Below are 18,357 nucleotides of genomic sequence, written 5' to 3'. Positions count from 1 at the left end.
TAATACATTTTCAAATTTGGGTGACATTTTGTGAAATATATTACAATATCTGGATTCAAATAAGATCACAAGTACACAGACAGTATAGGTCTTAGATCTGTATATGTCTCTCTGTATATATGGTGCTACTGCACTTCCCAACGCTGTCCAGCGCCACACTGCTCTCTGAGGGCTGCCCGTTGCTTTTGTAAATCAGGAGAATGATCTTATCTTATCTTATCTTATCTTATCTTATCTTATCTTATCTTATCTTATCTTATCTTATCTTATCTTATCTTATCTTATAAATTAATGGCAGCGTTGATGTGTCACTTTTTAATTTGTACTTTAATCCACACAGCTGCTCTTGTGGTTGACTTGTCATTCTGTTTTTAGTTTCCTAATAATCCTGCAACTTCCTCTGTTGACACACACTAAAATGACTACATGGAAATTTCATCATTCAATTTCTCTGTAGGAGACTAAAAAAAACCCACTAATAATAGTAAAACTGAGGATGCACTGTGTGAAATAATCAGAATGAAATTTGCCTCCTGGCCCTGACGTTTTTAAATACATGATTTTTCTGGGGCCTCTGTAGTGCTCCATCAAGTCACTTCAGTTGTATAAAATGTTGTATTTGTCACTCTAGTGAACCACAGGAGGTAAAATGCCCCGTATGTGGATTTTGTTTTGTGTCATGTATCTTTAAATTGTGTCTTTTAATGCAGCCTGTTCAGAAACAACACGTGATGTCACCCTGGACTTGCAAAGAACTGGGCAGCAAGTGATCCTGTGTGTCAATTTAGTTTTTTCTAAAAATCAACCACAAAGAGGAAACTGCACGATCACACAGAGATCTGTAGCAGAGAAGACACTTATACAACATCGTCGGTAAAGAGAGGAACAGAATGGTTGTGCTGGAATTAATCCTCGTATTTATGCTTCAGTTCGAAGGTAAAGTTCAAGTTTTCTATTTCAACATTAACCATCATTCTACAGAAATACAACACTGCCTTTAATGTTAGATTCAAGCTAGTGGGAAAATGTATGACTAAGAACAATGTCATGAATTTCCTGATGTACAGGTCACTGTGATAAACTAGTGTCCTGTTTAAATTCTGGAGTGTATCTAGAGTTCAGCAGGGAATGAAATAACAAGTGTTTTATAATGTGGATTAATTTAGTTCTAAATTCAATGTATTTATCTAGACAAATGATTTCCTCATGATATATATGAAGTTGGCTCAAGGTATCACAGACACATGATATGATTTGTATACTATTCAGCTGCCCACAGTTTACTACTTGTGGTTACTTGAAGTTTATTTTTGGAAGGTTGAAGCTGATCAAGCAAAGTGAATTGAGACATAACAGAAAATCTTTCCCTCAGTCAGTCACTAGGTGGCGCAAGTCAACAGATCAGCTGCACAGTTTATGTTATTGAAAATAAATATATGAAATCAAATCCTCACATTCATTTATTTTCTGCACGTGTTCTTTTCTTTGCAGTGGGGACCAGTGTAAAACACAGCTATCTCTACTATACACCTGGACATGAGGCCGTTCTGTCCTGTAAATCACCCTCAGACACAAGCTGCTCTATGATTAACTGGCTTTATAACAGAGTTACATCTCAAACAGAAAATGAAGTTGAGAATGGAAAAGTTGTGACGAGCTCAGTTCGAGTTGGCAGATTGAGTCTGAACACTGACTGTTCTCTGGTCATCAACAACATCACTGCTGAGGATGCTGGATTATACACCTGTCGATGGGGTGGAGACACTGACAGTGATGTAACTATTTATCTTAGTGTTCTGACAAGTGAGTGTCTCTAAAAACTAAAGATGGAATTCTACAGTTATTATTGTTTTGATTCAAACTCAGTCTTTTCAACATGTCTCTATTTACAACCTCAGTCATTGAGCTCCAGTAGCGTCTTTAAAGATGACCTACTTATAGGATAATAACACTGTGGTCCTTTACCAAACCAGTCCTTTATTTACTGACCTGCTACTGACCTTCACTCTCAGCTTTGAAAGGAGGAAGAAAAAAAAAGGGAGGTTAAAAAAACTCAGAGTAGTCACTCTGATGTAAGTCACAGTCAGTTTCCACAGGACAAACATAAAGTAAAGTTGCTGACTTCACCTGAATTAACATTTGTCACTTGTTTTATCTCAGTCTCTCCGTCTCCACCAGACGTTGATCCAAACAGGGATGACAAAGTCACGTTAAAGTGTTCTCTGTCCACATACAGCCATCTGCCTCCTTGTAAACAGGACAGCATCCGCTGGGTGGATGAGACAGGAACTGTGCTGCGAGGTGAAGGTGTTGTGTACGAGTCCATTAGACAGATGAGCTGTGTCTCTGTTCTGACTGTAAAACATCAGAGAGGTCACAACAGGAGATACACCTGTCAGTTTGTTGATGAGGACGATGTGAAGATAGAGGCTGAATATCCTCCTGCCTTCACAGGTGAGGTGAGAGATGATCGTTTTCCTTACTGTTCGATTACTTATTGCACTTTAATGTTATTTCTTAAACCATGTTCCACAGATTCTACAGACTGGACTCATCTGAGCTACATCATGTTGACTCTGCGTGTCGTAGGACTGATCCTGATGATTATAATCACTGTTCTTATCATCACACACAGACGACATGCACAATAAAAGATTAACAAAAATAATCTAATCTAATCCCTGTTTACAGGCTGTATATTAAAAACAGCTCTTATAGTAAACTAATCAACAATCCTGATTCCAGGCAGGTGTCTCCATCATTATGTGGAGACGTTAGAAGACACCTGCTAGTCATGACCTCTGACCTTTTCACATAGCTTTCATTAACTGTGGACATACTTTATAGCCAATTAACAGAATGTTCCATGTAAACTATTATTATTTTTAAGTTCTAATCATCTACTGCTGTTGTAATAATTATTAAACCTACCACAGGACCAGACAGACTTACTGCTGGGTACCGGTCAGGTGGCTCTTGGTTATAAAGGGATGACTGAAGACTTTGTTGGGTGTAATCCTCTGTCTTGGATCTATTTTTAGCATCACTTGTAGGATCAAGGGAAAAGAAAAACTCCGAGCATTGCTGCTATGACACAGCCCAGCGACCACATGTCGATGGCTTCTGTAGGCAGAGCCCCCAGGATAATTTCTGGTGATCTGAAAGTGGAACACAGCAATTAGCAACGTTGCTCTGTTTCTGAAGTGTCCTGCTCACCTGAAGGGGCAAGCTTGATATGAAACCCTTACGACGGGCTTCAGATCGGATTATTGCCGACATCAATGAGCTTTACGCTGAGAGGCTGTCTTTGCTGGTCTACCAGCATTATATTGTCCAGTTTAATGTCTGTGTGCATCATACCAGTGGTTTTCAGAGCATTCAGTGCAGTGGCCAGCTAGAAGAGAAGTGATTAGTTAGATTCACCTGTGTGTACCACAGGTAAAATCTGACAGAGCTTCCATTGAGCTGATGTTTTACCTGCTGGATGAAGTTCTGATCACTCCTAACTGAAGAGGAGCCACATGACTCCTCATCATGTAGGTGTAGGTGTATCTCAAACACCTGTGCATGTCTCCTGTCAGTGCAAATGACTCGTGGAACTGAATAATGTTATATTGATCCAGTTTGTGGTTCATGAGGTTCTTCAGCATCCAAACCTATGAAACCCCACAATCAAAGGACGTACATCCAGCTTAGCCAATAAATAAGGTTTATTCACAAGAGTCTCTTGAGAAACAGAGTAGATATTACTATCAATATTTTATTTTTAGACGTTCTATTCATTTACATTAAGTCTAATAAAAATGTCTATGTGATAACTGTACAGTATGTACTGTAATGTAAAATAAAACAATTAATCAAATAATAAACTCACCTCCCTCTTTGCTGCTCTGGTGTTTTTCTAAAATCTCTACAGCCACCGTCTCTTTGGAGTCTTGTTTGAAGCATTTAACCAGAACTCCAAACCCTCCCTTCCCCAAAACATCCAGAGCCGTGTAGTGTGCTGGTGATGTGCAGGACAGAGAGCCACTCTGCTGTTTCTCACACTGAAGCAGATGTTGAACTTGTCTCACAGACAATTGAATATAAGAAAATTAAATTACATTTATTTTGTGGGCCTATTAGTGTCCAGACTTTTGTTGCCCCTCAGTTCACGTGTTTGATAAAGTTGAACTGATTCCAGTTCAGACACATGGAAACAGTAAAGTGGAACATTTCGTTCTAGAACAGCGTCATCATTTTACAGTTGATCAGGTTTCTCAGGTTACTCAACACCACCCTCAGATCTTTCACGTCACCTCTCATCTCAGGCTGCTCACAGCACACGTCTTGCACCTACTGCAGATTAACTGATGGTGTCACTGTTGCTTCACTTGTCACACCACATGTTCATGGTCACTTTAAACACCTACTTGTTCCCATTAGCTCAAACACAAACACTACATTCATCCACTGTATTTTAAAGAGACACAATTAACTATATTATTATTTACCATCATGATATTGTTACACAACATGTCTGCTGATTCTCTACAGGCTCATAATGTTCTACCTGCTAATACTGTGTGTATCCAGTGCTGCACTTGTTCCATCCTCATCATCATCCTCCATCTCTGTTGAAGAGTGTGATAAATGGTAGTAGCAAATACAGTACAACACTGGTGTGGCTTGTTGGAGTAAGTTGTTTTTAAACTATTGATTGAAACATGAATAATCAACACTAACATTCAGGGACACATTTCGAAGGAAAGTATTCAGATGCTGTTTAAATGTAGCTTAAAGTCACTTTTTGGTTTGGATTCAGGTCTTCATACTCAGATGGGGTGAGAGATGGGGTTCATATTGTGAATAGATATGATGTGAAACAACCAGCCAGCAGTCTTTAAAACAACAGTGAAGAGATACAGGAAGTGTATGCTTTAGCATTTGCCTGTGCCATGGTTGGCATTCGTGTGACTGACTGAAAACTTAATAGTGATCATGTACAAAGTGTTTGGCTGACACAGCTTAAGGCCTCAGCTTCCAGGTTTTCACTGTAGTTGTACTTTGAATAGTTAAAGTAAATGCACAAATGTCCGTCTCAATAGATTCACACGTACGTGTCAATGTAAGTTGCTCTTGTGGTTGACTTGTCATTCTCATTTTAATTTCCTAATAAACCTGCAACTTCCTCTTTTGACACACACTAAAATGACTACATGGAAATTTCATCATTTAATTTCTCTGAAGGAGACAAAAAAAAAAAAAAAAAAAAAAAAACTGCTAATAATAGTAAAACTGAGGATGCACTGTGTGAAATAATCAGAATGAAATTTGCCTCCTGGCCCTGACGTTTTTAAATACATGATCTTTCTGGGGCCTCTGTAGTGCTCCATCAAGTCACTTCAGTTGTATAAAATGTTGTATTTGTCACTCCAGTGAACCACAGGAGGTAAAATGCCCCGTATGTGGATTTTGTTTTGTGTCATGTATCTTTAAATTGTGTCTTTTAATGCAGCCTGTTCAGAAACAACACGTGATGTCACCCTGGACTTGCAAAGAACTGGGCAGCAAGTGATCCTGTGTGTCTATTTAGTTTTTTCTAAAAATCAACCACAAAGAGGAAACTGCACGATCACACAGAGATCTGTAGCAGAGAAGACACTTATACAACATCGTCGGTAAAGAGAGGAACAGAATGGTTGTGCTGGAATTAATCCTCGTATTTATTCTTCAGTTCGAAGGTAAAGTTCAAGTTTTCTATTTCAACATTAACCATCATTCTACAGAAATACAACACTGCCTTTACTGTTAGATACAAGCTAGTGGAAAAATGTGTGACTAAGAACAATGTCATGAATTTCCTGATGTACAGGTCACTGTGATAAACTAGTGACCTGTTTAAATTCTGGAGTGTATCCAGAGTTCAGCAGGGAATGAAATAACAAGTGTTTTATAATGTGGATTAATTTAGTACTAAATTCAGAGTATTTATCTAGACAAATGATTTCCTCATGATATATATGAAGTTGGCTCAAGGTATCACATATACATGATATGATTTATATACATGTCAGCTACCCACAGTTTACTACTTGTGGTTACTTGTAGTTTATTTTCTAAGTTTATTTTTGGAAGGTTGCAGCTGATCAAGCAAAGTGAATTGAGACGTAACAGAAAATCTTTCCCTCAGTCAGTCACTAGGTGGCGCAAGTCAACAGATCAGCTGCACAGTTTATGTTATTGAAAATAAATATATGAAATCAAATCAAATCCTCACATTCATCATTTATTTTCTGCACATGTTCTTTTCTTTGCAGCGGGGACCAGTGTAAAACACAGCTATCTCTACTATACACCTGGACATGAAGCCGTTCTGTCCTGTAAATTACCCTCAGACACAAGCTGCTCTATGATTACCTGGCTTTATAATGGAGTTACATCTCAAACAGAAACTGAAGTCGAGAATGGAAAAGTTGTGACGAGCTCAGTTCGAGTTGGCAGATTGAGTCTGAACACTGACTGTTCTCTGGTCATCAACAACATCACTGCTGAGGATGCTGGATTATACACCTGTCGACTGGGAAGTCAGCCCGCTGACAGTGATGTAGCTGTTTATCTTAGTGTTCTGACAAGTGAGTGTCTAAAAACTAAAGATGGAATTCTACAGTTATTATTGTTTTGTGTCAAACTCAGTCTTTTCAACATGTCTCTATTTACAACCTCAGTCAGTCAGCTCCAGTAGCATGGTGGCAGTGGGATTATATATATATATATATGTATACCAGCAGTGGGACCTATAGCATTGACAGTGAGGGAGAAGAAGGTTGGTTATAAACTCAGAGTAGTCACTCTGATGTAAGTCACAGTCACTTTCCACAGGACAAACATAAAGTAAAGTTTCTGACTTCACCTGAATTAACATTTGTCACTTGTTTTCTCTCAGTCTCTCCGTCTCCACCAGACGTTGATCCAAACAGGGATGACGAAGTCACGTTAAAGTGTTCTCTGTCCACATACAGAGATCTGCTTCCTTGTAAACAGGACAGCATCCGCTGGGTGGATGAGACAGGAACTGTGCTGCGAGGTGAAGGTGTTGGTTACGAGTCCATTAGACAGATGAGCTGTGTCTCTGTTCTGACTGTAAAACATCAGAGAGGTCACAACAGGAGATACACCTGTCAGTTTGTTGATGAGGACGGTGTGAAGATAGAGGCTGAATATCCTCCTGCCTTCAAACGTGAGATGACAAACAGTCATTAAGAAAAAGTAGTTTAAGATGATAAAACCAAAAACTGTATCTGACTCAGTTATCAATAACTGATCGTTGGATCGTTTCTATCTGACTGCAGATGATTATGTCTACATCACCGTCGGTGCAGTGGTCGGGGTGGTGGTGCTGCTGCTGCTGCTGCTTGTCATCACTGTTGTTCTCATCAAATATAGGAAAAGAACCAAAGAGACAGAGAGTGAGTGAAGTAATATGTATTTAAATATAATGTGATAATAGAGAATAGAAAATACAGTGAAATGATGTCAGGCAATGACAAAAGACAAAAAACAACATTCTCCTTCTGTCATTGATCAATTTGTCCTAAATATTCATAAATGACCAGTTAAACTTCACTGGTTGTTGTAGCCATGTTTTTAAGTACTCAGAGCCATCATTCATTTACTGTTATTGCAGTGTATTGTGATTAATGTAAGTGATAATGTCAACTCTACTCAAAAGTAGAAAACTAAGTTAGTTAAAGAATGATGATGTTTGAAGATTGATGGTTAAAATTTAGCCTTTTATTTCAGATCTGCAAAAACCAGTCAAGCTCCATGTGAGTGAAATCTATTTTCAAATACATCTAAGAGAGTGAAGGAGACAAACTCCTACTATATTTACAGTCAATAATAAGTTCTGTTCTCTTCTGTTCTTTAGATTTGGCTGATTCACACATTTGATATTAATCAGTATCACTCAGTAAATTGTCTTTATCCTGCAACACGTCACTGAGCAGAGCTCCTGCACACGATGCAAACAGTTTTAATCATGTTCTTATGTGTTGTTTGTTCTCAGGACGAACCAGAGAACAATCTGACCTACATCACTGTCAGTTATGATAATCAGAAGGCCTCTCAGAAGAAACAGGTGAGGGAATAGAAACAGACGTTGTTGTTGTTCCACCCTGGACTAATTACTGACCCATTTTCATCCATCTTACATATTCTGTATATATACTGGGTTTCTCTGTATGGATGTTATTCTGTATTTGTAATGGTGTGGATCTTTTCTGGTTGTGCTTATTTCTTTCTGTCTGAGTTCAGAGTAACTGGGCAAAACTTCCCTCTGGAATAAAAAAGTTTTTTGAATGTTGAACTGAATCCATATCAGCACTAAAAGTGTTGTGAAGACGTCCAGCAGCTGAACCATTTAAAAACTTGTGCTTTATGCTTCATAGGCCAAAGAGGAGGAGAAAGTGACTTATTCTACAATCATGACTGTGATGAAGACAGAAACAGAGAATGATCCCAGCCACGTCTACAGCTGTGTCAGCAAACAGCAATGAATCAGAGGAACTGAGACGTATGATATTGTGTGTATTTATAAAAACCCACATCTGTCAGGGAGCAGACAGCTGTTTCTAGCGTGTGTTGGACTCTTGCTTTGCTCAGCATTAAGTTAGTTATTCTGATGATAAGGACGTTGTGAACGACCACAAGTCTAATTTTGTACAGAAATGTATTTGTACACAATGTCATCGTACAGAAATGTGAATATTGGGGCCGTGTTGAATCTCTGTCAAGGTGCATTCGGTGACAAACCGACATCTGGGATTTGAGAGTCAGCTACTAATATGAGACACATCCCTGAACCCTGTGATGAAGAACTCAAACTAAAAAGAGAGCACTTGGAGTATTTGGAATTTACAGCTGGATGCATACAACAATCCTTTTGCTGCACTGGCTTGTTTCAGCTTTTCTGTTGGTCATATCCCACATTTAAAAATAAACATTATCATTACATGTCAGCAGCTACAGTCGGACGTGTCTCGTGATGTGACAGTTTCATGTTCCTCCCTGATGTGCCACAGATCTTACATCACATTTTCTGTATTTCTCATCAGTGCAGGCAGCTGTGAAATGTTCAGATACATGTTTATACCCAGTACAGAAAACAAATTACATTGAAATGTACATTTATCATACTGATTTTTGAGAACACATTTTCTCAGGTTCTTCAAATGTGATGTATTGAGCTGGTTAATGTCACAGTTTTCACAGAGCATCCAGGTGATCTTTGATCAGTTTTACTGTTTGATTGTGGCTCAGCACTACGTCCCCCATTTGGAAAACAAGCTGAAAACTATTGAGTTATTTCAGTATATTTATTTTGGTCCTTAAGCAGAAGAGACAATACCTGGACTTTACATGCTGTAGATATCCATGTTTTCTACATTCAGTCAATAACTTTATTTTTTAAGTAAATGATCCCTAAAACATCTCTAGTTTACATTTTTTACACAAATACATATTTACTAAAAGCTTCTGTCAAAAACACACTTACAGTATAAATGATTTTATGAAATAAATATTTGGTTAAACTGAGAAACTAATAATAAAACTGACAGTCAAAGAGAGTTAATCTCTGTGAAGTGTATCGAAAGCCATGTGCGTCATCTGTAGTTTGACCTACACCAAGCTGCACAGCTCTGCTTCAGTTCATCTTTAACCAAAGTCTGAAAATGAACTTTGATGTTTGTCTACAGAGAGTCAAATTTATTTATTTGCCAGTAAAGGTTGATTGTCCTCAGCCCTCACACGATCTCTTCAAATGGTGCCTCTATGGCAGCAGGCGCCTGTTCCAACAGCACCATAAAGGCTGCTGGGGAACGAAACCTTTATCCTCATGGAAATATGAAAAACAGGTAACACCCAGTTTATAAAACCACACGTTCAGGCACAAAAACAACTCGGTTAAGTACAAACAGACAACTAGTTAAACACAGAGTTAGACCTGCACAGTTAGAACTAGACATTAAACATTACACGTACGGTGTTGACAACGTCCACTACTGTTTATCTGAACGTCTCCTCACATTAGTGAAACAGCACAGAGTTTGTGAGGTGAAGGAGAGAGATCGACGCCCGCAACTGGAGTCAGATCCAGTTCATCCTCTGAAACTCCAGGAGGAGGAGTGAATCGGAAGCGCTGCAGGAGGGTGGTGAGGAAGATGAAGAGCTCCATCCTGGCCAAACTCTCTCCGAGGCAAATCCTGCGACCTGGAACAAGAACGAAAAGCTCCAGCTGATCTGATGGTTATAAAAAACAATAAGACGAGCTTGAGCTCACAAACCTGCAGAAAAAGGCATGAAGGCGTCTCTCTTAACAAACTTTCCATCTTTGTCCAGGAAGTGAGCAGGATAGAAGGAGTGTGGTTTCTCCCACTCAGTCTCATCATACAGGACAGACATCAAATGAGGATACACAGTGGTCCCCTGTGGACGATACAGGAATGAGGGAATAGAGGAAATAAAGGAGAAATAAAAGAGTAGAAACTCAGACCAACCTTTTTAATGAAGTAACCCTGGAAGGTGACGTCTTGGCTCGTTCTGTGAGGAAGTGCTATTGGTGCGATACTGGCCAGTCTCTGCGTCTCATGGATGACGGCGTCTGTGAAGGGGAGGTTCTTCCTGTCCTCAACCTGCACCTGGCGACTCCCTACCACCCTGCTCAGCTCCTCCTGGACCTGGACTGGATGATGAAATAAGACAGAAAACAATTTTTTTCATGATTAGGGTTTATGTTTAACTTGGGAGGGGTGTATACATTCATTCATCTCTATGTTTATATGGAAAATTGTGCACATCTACTTCTCCGTACCCTGTATTTTTGGATACTTAGCCATAAAGAGAAGTCCCCATCTGAGTGTAGTAGATGTTGTACCAGTTCCAGCAGCAAACAACTGAATTACTGTCATCAAAAGGTTTTCATCGTGGTAGTAACTATTGGTAATCCCAGATTCCTGTGTGTAAAGATCAGCAGTTATTACACCATGTCCCAATCCTTTAAATGTCCTGGAGAAAATGTAGATTGGTGTCAGGACATGTTTCCCAAACCTCATGGTTTTGCTTCTGAACCAGAAAAGCATCCACTAAACCTCTGCACATTTGTGGATTGAGGGTCTCCTTCAAATGACTGAACAGCTCTAAATTGTGTTTCCTGTTGGCAGCAAACAATTTGTGGCATTCTTTTGTGGCGGGAAACCATTTGCCGATCCAGGGGAACAGGTTGTACACCTTCACAGAAATATATATGCATAAGTATTCCAAGAAAATAAAAACACCATTTGTTTTGTTATGTTACAAATCAACAATTCATGTAACCTGTAAATACGAGCTCCCAAAGAGCTCAAGGTTCCTGGCTGTTCGATCAACCAGGGATGTGAACTGTGGATCATCGTATTCAAATCTGCTCCCATAGACCATGGAGCAGATGATGTTAGACACGGCATAGTTCAATATTTGGGTCGTATCAAACGCTCGTCCTGAAACACAGAAACAAACACAATAAAAATGGTTTTCTTTAAACAGTACATCTCAGGTGTATCTTCATGCTCACATTTTTATCTCAGGGATCTATTTGGAAATATGTGTCTACATGCTGTACACTTGATAAAACTTTTAATAAATGTCCAGTCCCTGGACTTTTACTAGTCTAGCAGGGGCACGTTTTTCACTACCAGCTCCTTAGTCTCACTCGTTTCTGAGCAAAGCCATGAATCACAGTCCTGTGTACATCCTCCACTCATCCGTGAGGCAGCTCACAGCAGCTGTTGGTGAAAGCCTGCAGAGTTTTACATTAAGTAAGACTGAATAGGAATGGAGTGCGGACAGGCCCCTGTGGAACCCCTGTGCTACAGAACGCATACAGACAGGGATCTGTGGAGGACACCCTAGTGTGTGGCTGGTAACTAAACTGTAGTGAAGCAGATTCAAAGTGGACAAGGACACTATTTATCCAGCCTGCAGAGTCTAGAGTTGCTTTTTGTCCACTGCAGCAACAACAGTAATAAAATTTTTCCAGCTTTGTAATCTCTACAGATCTGGTGCTGGAGCAGGCTGGAATTAGAGGCGTGGAGGTCCAGCCCACTATTACTCAACATGAACAGAAAAACAAACAAAAGTTTCAACGTGAAGAGATCGAAACCTGAATTATTTTCTTACTTAACAAACTGCAGGTTCACTTCATAGAAATGAATCAGAATCACAGAACCGTGTTAGATCCACTTCACACGTCTAGTTAGAATAAGACCTTACCTTTAAATTCTTTCAACACTTCCATGAGGTAGTGACATTCCTCGATTATTTTGTCCTCACAGACCTTTCTGCCCATCCCAAAGTCTTTCAGGTTTGTCAAAGCGAAGCGTCTCAACTCTTTCCAAGAGTCTCCATTAGACCAAACTACACCTGAGTGGAAGTGGTTCAAATGTCAATGGTATAAAAATACTGTTTGCTAAAAATCAGCTGCATTCAACAAAACTTCTGGTTTTATTTTCTTACCATGTCCTTTATTAAATTCATGCATGATCTTAATTTTATCTCTGTCTCCAAACACTTCAGCGTTGTTGACAAGAGCCTCCTTCACCGTCTTGTATCCTGTAAGGACCACCACCTTCTTCGGTCCAAAATACACAGTGAACACCGAGCCGTATTTTTTGGAAAGCTAAGAGCAAGAGCATGCCGTCATTTCCTTTAATCATACAAGGAGATAGAATAGAAAATGGTGTGCCTGTCTAGAGATCAGACCAAACAATCTAAATAAAAAGCTCCTTCACCTTCACTAATGTGTAGTAGAATCCCTTGAGGTCCATTTGCAGCAGATTCCCAAGCAGAGGAAGTGGTTTTGGTCCCGGGGGTTCCCTCTTGTCTTCCTGGGAACTGAAACTAGATGATGTGATGAGGCAGATGAGAAGCAGAACCCCGAGAGCCCCCAAAAGGGAGACATAGCTAGAGGATTGGAGAACAGCGTCTAGTATCCCCATCTTTTTGACCTGTCTGTCCTGTCGCTGCCAGACAGCAGCCAGTGATTTGATGATTTTGGCTCTGTGGCTTATATAACATGTCTGTCGGTTGACTCACAGCCCAAGAGGTGGAGGAAACTGTGGAAAATTACCAACCAAACTAATTTGTAGAAAATTATTTACTAAAACCATCATCAAAATATGTTGTTTGGTTCCTTATGAGAATATGGTGACTTATTATATAGCATTGTAACACACTATGATGGCAGATTTATCTCTGCAGACAACAACCACTATAACAATAGTACAAACTCAGAGACGGAATCATTTATTAACCTGTTGTAGTCAGTTCAAATGACACTGGACCCACCCACACAAACATAAACACTCACTTATTATCTTTATTCTTATTTTCTACATAATCCTAATGTTGTTGAACTCTGTCTAGGGGTGACTGTACTTTGGATAACCAGTACATAACCTGTAATCATGTGTCTTTAGCCTTTTTTAGGTTTTCCTTTGAGATGAATTATACTCTTTACATACTGCAGTAATCTGTCCGACCTGGGGGAGGAACCCCCCTGCACTGAAGGACAAAGGGTCTTGTTGTGGTGCAACCAGTCAGGCTCATCAGGTGTTTTTTTACTTTCACCTGAATAGTTTAAATGCATCAAATCCCTAACTGAGTGGAGATCTGAACACCTCATTTACTGTGTGACCTATCAACAATGAATAAAATCACTGAACTGTGAACATTTTGATAAAGAGTAATTACAAATCACAGGTAAGAATCAGACAGACACACAATGTGTTGAATTTACCTTCTAAAGCTAATAAATCACCACGCGTCATATGTTGTCAGTAAATTATAATTTGAAAATACAGACTAAATTAAATTAATGTCTTTCATTCACTGTCATGTTGTTGTTGCTGTGAGGTCAACGACATGTGTAGTTAAATATAGAAGTTACATCATTGTTGTTTACTTTACTCTTTACCACACCAGAATAAAAAATTAGGTTTAAGTTCAACTGTTATAAAATATTACTACCAGAAAAACAAAAGGCAGAAAAAAATCTGTTTCTGTTTTTCTTGTATCAACATATCACTTTATCTTATCACAGAGTTTTTTCTTTCATTTCACAAAGTTAACATCTCATTAAAATACTTTTAGCTTTGATAAGAAAACTTCTGTTGGTGAGATACTGTAGTAGAATACACACTCTTTAACGTCTTCTAACACAATTAGAATTTGATGTCAGTTTGAGTTTGTACTCTTCCTCAGCGTCATTGACCAGTGCCTCCTTCAGTGTCTTGTATCCTGAAGGCAGCATTGCTTTCTTTAGCCTCAAATAGACGGTTAGGACTCGCACATATTTGTTAGAAACTAAGAACAGGAACACACTGCTTTGACATTTTCTTAACGCACACAGAAGAAATCGAACAAGGTGACAGCGTTGATAACAGTGTGCCTGTCTAACAGGACTAATTCACCATTATGACATCATGTGTAGTATCTCGAGGGGGCAGGGATGATGGGCTCTGTCGGCCAAGTGGAAGATTAAGAGTCATCTAGCAATTCTTAAAAATTAATTGAGTTTTTCTTATTTCTTTTTTTCTAGACAACGCACCACAGAGTCAGTTTCATAGAGATGAATGGGTGTCGTGTTTCAATCTGGTATCTGGTTCCAATAGAAGACTACGTCCATGTCAAAGACCAGCAGAGGCTATATTTCCTCTGGGAAATAGCAATGATGCAATTAAGTTGGTCGGTAGGTGAAATCACAAAAAATCTAATTAAATCACAGATTTGAGTTTTTTTGGAAGTTGGGAAAAAAATCTTTGTTTGTTCATCACAGTGCTCTGTAGCCAGATCATTGGACATTGGACATTTTCAATGCTTCTCCTCACGTTAGTGAGACAGCGCACAGTTTATGGGGTGAAGGACTGAGGGAAAGGCCCACATGTGGTGTCAGATCCAATTCATCCTCTGAAACTCCAGGTGGAGGAGTGAAACGAAAGTGCTGCATGAGGGTGGTGAAGAAGATGAAGAGCTCCATCCTGCCCAAATTCTCCCCGAGACAAATTCTCTGACCTGTAAGAAAGAAGAAGGAAAAGGTTCAGGTCCTAAAGGAACATCAGCAAGAAGCGAAAATCTGAGTTCACAAACCTGCAGAAAAAGCCAGGAAAGCATCTCTCTTAACAAACTTCCCATCTTTGTCCAGGAAGTGAGCAGGATAGAAGGAGTATGGTTTCTCCCACTCAGTCTCATCATACAGGACAGATGCCAGGAGAGGATACACTGTGGTCCCCTGTACACAACATGGGCATTAAGAAGACTTAATATCTATACAGATCTATAAGTTTCCCTTTAATCATATGAATAATAAAAAAAGTCTAATTAACCCTTACATGGAATAAATGTTAATTTGAATAAATAAAACATTTATATTGAAAATTAATACAATGAATTATACTACTTGAAGCTATATACAGGAAATGAACTGGACTGAATTTAATTGTAAGTCTGTTAAGAGCCACTAGAGGTCAGAGTTAAATTCCTTGCATGTCATGACTTATTTGGCCGACTGAGCTGATTCTTTTAGTCAGTTTTGGAACTAGAACATTTTGCTGGACTTGATTCTTCATCTTAGTTGCTCTGTTCAGTCTGACCTTCTTGATGAAGTAACCCTGGAAAGTGACGTCTTGGCTCGTTCTGTGAGGAAGAGCTAGAGGAGCAACAGTGGCCAGTCTCTGCGTCTCATGGATAACGGCGTCGGTGAAGGGCAGGTTCTTCCTGTCCTCAACCTGCACCTGACGACTCCCCACCACCCTGCTCAGCTCCTCCTGGACCTGGTCTGGATCAACAATGATTTTTTTATAATGATGTTTTTATATCAATAAGAAAATACATATTTTCATCGCCTTACCCTGAATTGTTGGATACTTGGCCATAAGCAGGAGTCCCCATCTGAGTATAGTTGATGCTGTATCAGTTCCAGCAGCAAACAACTGAATAACTGTCATCAAAAGGTTTTCATTGTGGAAGTGACTGTTGGTAATCCCAGACGTCTGTATGTAAAGATCAGCAGTTAATCCCTAGTTTCTAATGTTTTAAATGCACTTCCTTATTACTTTAATGGACTGGTTAATAATGTGAGGGAGTGTACAGCACAATGAGGACTAAGACCTCAAAAAGCTGGAAACACACGTGCTCCCTCTGCGACACATTAATGTATTTAGTTGTTTTTCTCAGTGGTGACATCCACCATGACATTCGAATCCCCCCAGCTCACTGAAGATTGTGATCAACTTTAAATAAATAAAATGTTTCTTAACCTCTAGATTTTGCTTTTTGACCATGAAGGCATCCACTAAACCTCTGCACATCTGTGGATTGAGGGTCTCCTTCAGGCGACTGAACAGCTCCAAGTTGTGTTTTATGATGTCAGCAAACAGTTTGTGGAATTCCTTGTTGTTAGGTAACCATTTGCCGATCCATGGAAACAGGTTGTAGATCTGGCGAAGAATATGTACGTGTGACATTTTCACCAAGTAACAAGAAAAAAATCCAACAATCACTTCTGTTCATTTGCAGAATCGTATATATTATATGTAAATGCATTGCTCACAGTATAAATCTATGATTATTAAATGATACCTGTGCTGATGGGCTTCCCAGATGGTCATGGTATCTAATTGTTCTATCAAGCAGAGATGTAAACTCTGTATCATCATATTCAAACCTGCTGCCATAGACCATGGAGCAGACGATGTTTGACACAGCACAGTTTATTGGTTGAGTGGTATCGAAGGCTTCACCTGAAACAAGGAAACAGTAGAAAAATTAAAAGATGTGATAGTTTTCTCTAAAGTACAAAACATTACTCGTCACCTACCTTTTAACTTCTTAATCTCCTCGACGAGGTAGTGACATTCCTCAATGATTTTGTCCTCACATGCCTTCTTGCCCATCCCAAAGTCTTTCAGGTTCGTTAAGACAAAGCGTCTCATCTCTTTCCAAGAATCTCCATTGGCCCATACAACACCTGAGTTTAAGTAGGTTAAACTTCAACAACATGGCCACAATTTAGAGCGTCTGCTATACATGAGTAGGATTTGCACTCACCATGTCCTTTATTAAATTCATCCAATAATAGTATTTTGTCTCTTTCTCCAAACTCTTCAGCATGGTTGACAAGTGCCTCCTTCACAGTCTTGTACCCTGCGAGGACCACCACTTTCTTTGGTCCTAGATAGACAGTGAACACTGACCCATATTCCTTGGAAAGCTACAGGAAAGGGTTCACTGTCATGACATTAGTTCACACAACAAATCAGTTCGAGGTGACACATTTGAGATCAGCTTCCTCACCTTCACTAGTGCACTGTAGAATCTCTTAAGGTCCAGTTGCAGCAGATTCCCAAGCAGAGGAAGAGGTCTAGGTCCTGGTGGTTCTTCTAGGTTCTTCCTGTCTTCCTTTTTGTTAAAGATGGAGGAAGAGATGATGTAGATTAGAAGTAGAACCACCATAGCCCCCAAAAAGGAGACAGGACTGGACAAGTGCAGAACAGTACTCAATAGACCCATGGCTTTAAAAAAAACTGTCCTTATGCTGGAAGAGAGTGTTCAGATGCTCCAAGCTCTGCGGGTGCGTTTATGTCAATGTGACTTAAATAAATACAGCCTCAGAGGCGGGACAAACTGTGGAACATTAATCAGCAAACTAGCAGTAGATAAGTGTCAGGTCAGTGTTCTTCATGAAGCTCCAACAACGAGACAGAAATTGAGATCTGAAGATGAAATATGTACTGTAACGCTTTACATCCTTTTCCTTCCATAGAAACATCCTCTAACACAGTCAGTGTTGTACATAGATGTGTACATATGAGTATAGAGCACTGAAACACGTTTGTGACTCTATGAAGAGTGATATGTGAAAAGAGAGAATGAGTTCACTGAACTGCTGTGTTTGTGAGATTTGGGTTAAAATGAGATGACTTTGGCTTCTAGGATAAAGGTCGAGCAAAAATTCAATGTTTACCCTGTCAAACAAGTACATAACGAAGTGCCGAAGGACAGTATCATCAGTGAAATAATTTACTGTAACTGTAACTCAGTAGTAGTAGAATTAAGTTAAGCAGCGTGGTGGTGTTGTGGTTAACACTGTCGCCTCACAGCATCAGGGACCTGGGTTGACATCCACTGCTTGGGTCCTCTACTCCGGCTTCCTTCCACAGTCTACAGACATACCTCTTAGGTTAATTGGTGACTGTAAAGTGCCCATAGGCGTGAATGTTTGTCTGTTTCTGTATCTAGGTCCTATGATATATTGGCACCCTGCCCAGGGTGTACCCTGCCTTA

General features: G+C 39.6%; 4 protein-coding genes across 7 annotated transcripts; 2 read left to right on the top strand and 2 right to left on the bottom strand.

Annotated features, from left to right (window-relative positions):
• The first annotated feature begins 680 nt into the window (after positions 1-680).
• Positions 681-3,482, top strand: LOC113149110. 3 transcript variants are annotated; one of them, XM_026340969.1, is made up of 4 exons: positions 682-936; positions 1,492-1,803; positions 2,161-2,459; positions 2,536-3,482. In XM_026340969.1, exons 1-4 carry the CDS (start codon positions 891-893, stop codon positions 2,557-2,559), a joined length of 681 nt encoding a protein of 226 aa, XP_026196754.1. In that variant the 5' UTR covers positions 682-890; the 3' UTR covers positions 2,560-3,482. The 3 variants fall into 3 exon arrangements, with proteins under 3 accessions (XP_026196752.1, XP_026196754.1, XP_026196753.1); XM_026340968.1 differs by having other exon boundaries at positions 683-936; positions 2,161-2,454; XM_026340967.1 differs by having other exon boundaries at positions 681-936; positions 2,161-3,482.
• A 2,116-nt stretch (positions 3,483-5,598) lies between these two features.
• On the top strand, positions 5,599-8,994 carry LOC113149107 (muscle M-line assembly protein unc-89-like). Of its 2 annotated transcripts, XM_026340958.1 has the most exons (7): positions 5,599-5,723; positions 6,300-6,614; positions 6,926-7,219; positions 7,332-7,448; positions 7,783-7,808; positions 8,048-8,119; positions 8,430-8,994. In XM_026340958.1, exons 1-7 carry the CDS (start codon positions 5,678-5,680, stop codon positions 8,535-8,537), a joined length of 978 nt encoding a protein of 325 aa, XP_026196743.1. In that variant the 5' UTR covers positions 5,599-5,677; the 3' UTR covers positions 8,538-8,994. The 2 variants fall into 2 exon arrangements, with proteins under 2 accessions (XP_026196743.1, XP_026196744.1); XM_026340959.1 differs by lacking the exon at positions 7,783-7,808.
• Positions 8,995-9,552: 558 nt separating this feature from the next.
• LOC113149102 (cytochrome P450 2K4-like) lies at positions 9,553-13,053 on the bottom strand. The gene is made up of 9 exons (XM_026340949.1): positions 12,807-13,053; positions 12,532-12,694; positions 12,289-12,438; positions 11,356-11,516; positions 11,089-11,268; positions 10,853-10,994; positions 10,539-10,723; positions 10,326-10,467; positions 9,553-10,251 (listed from the first exon to the last, which is right to left on the bottom strand). Exons 1-9 carry the CDS (start codon positions 13,011-13,013, stop codon positions 10,064-10,066), a joined length of 1,518 nt encoding a protein of 505 aa, XP_026196734.1. The 5' UTR covers positions 13,014-13,053; the 3' UTR covers positions 9,553-10,063.
• A 1,846-nt stretch (positions 13,054-14,899) lies between these two features.
• Positions 14,900-17,583, bottom strand: LOC113149105 (cytochrome P450 2K1-like). Its single transcript, XM_026340956.1, has 9 exons — positions 17,368-17,583; positions 17,122-17,284; positions 16,892-17,041; positions 16,654-16,814; positions 16,332-16,511; positions 15,923-16,064; positions 15,666-15,850; positions 15,163-15,304; positions 14,900-15,087 (listed from the first exon to the last, which is right to left on the bottom strand). Exons 1-9 carry the CDS (start codon positions 17,581-17,583, stop codon positions 14,900-14,902), a joined length of 1,527 nt encoding a protein of 508 aa, XP_026196741.1.
• Between the last annotated feature and the right edge of the window lie 774 nt (positions 17,584-18,357).

The sequence above is a fragment of the Anabas testudineus genome, chromosome 24 (assembly GCF_900324465.2).
Source record: "Anabas testudineus chromosome 24, fAnaTes1.2, whole genome shotgun sequence".
Taxonomy (NCBI): domain Eukaryota; kingdom Metazoa; phylum Chordata; class Actinopteri; order Anabantiformes; family Anabantidae; genus Anabas; species Anabas testudineus.
The sequence above is the reverse complement of the archived record's forward strand: the minus strand, read 5'-3'. Positions and strand labels throughout refer to the sequence as shown.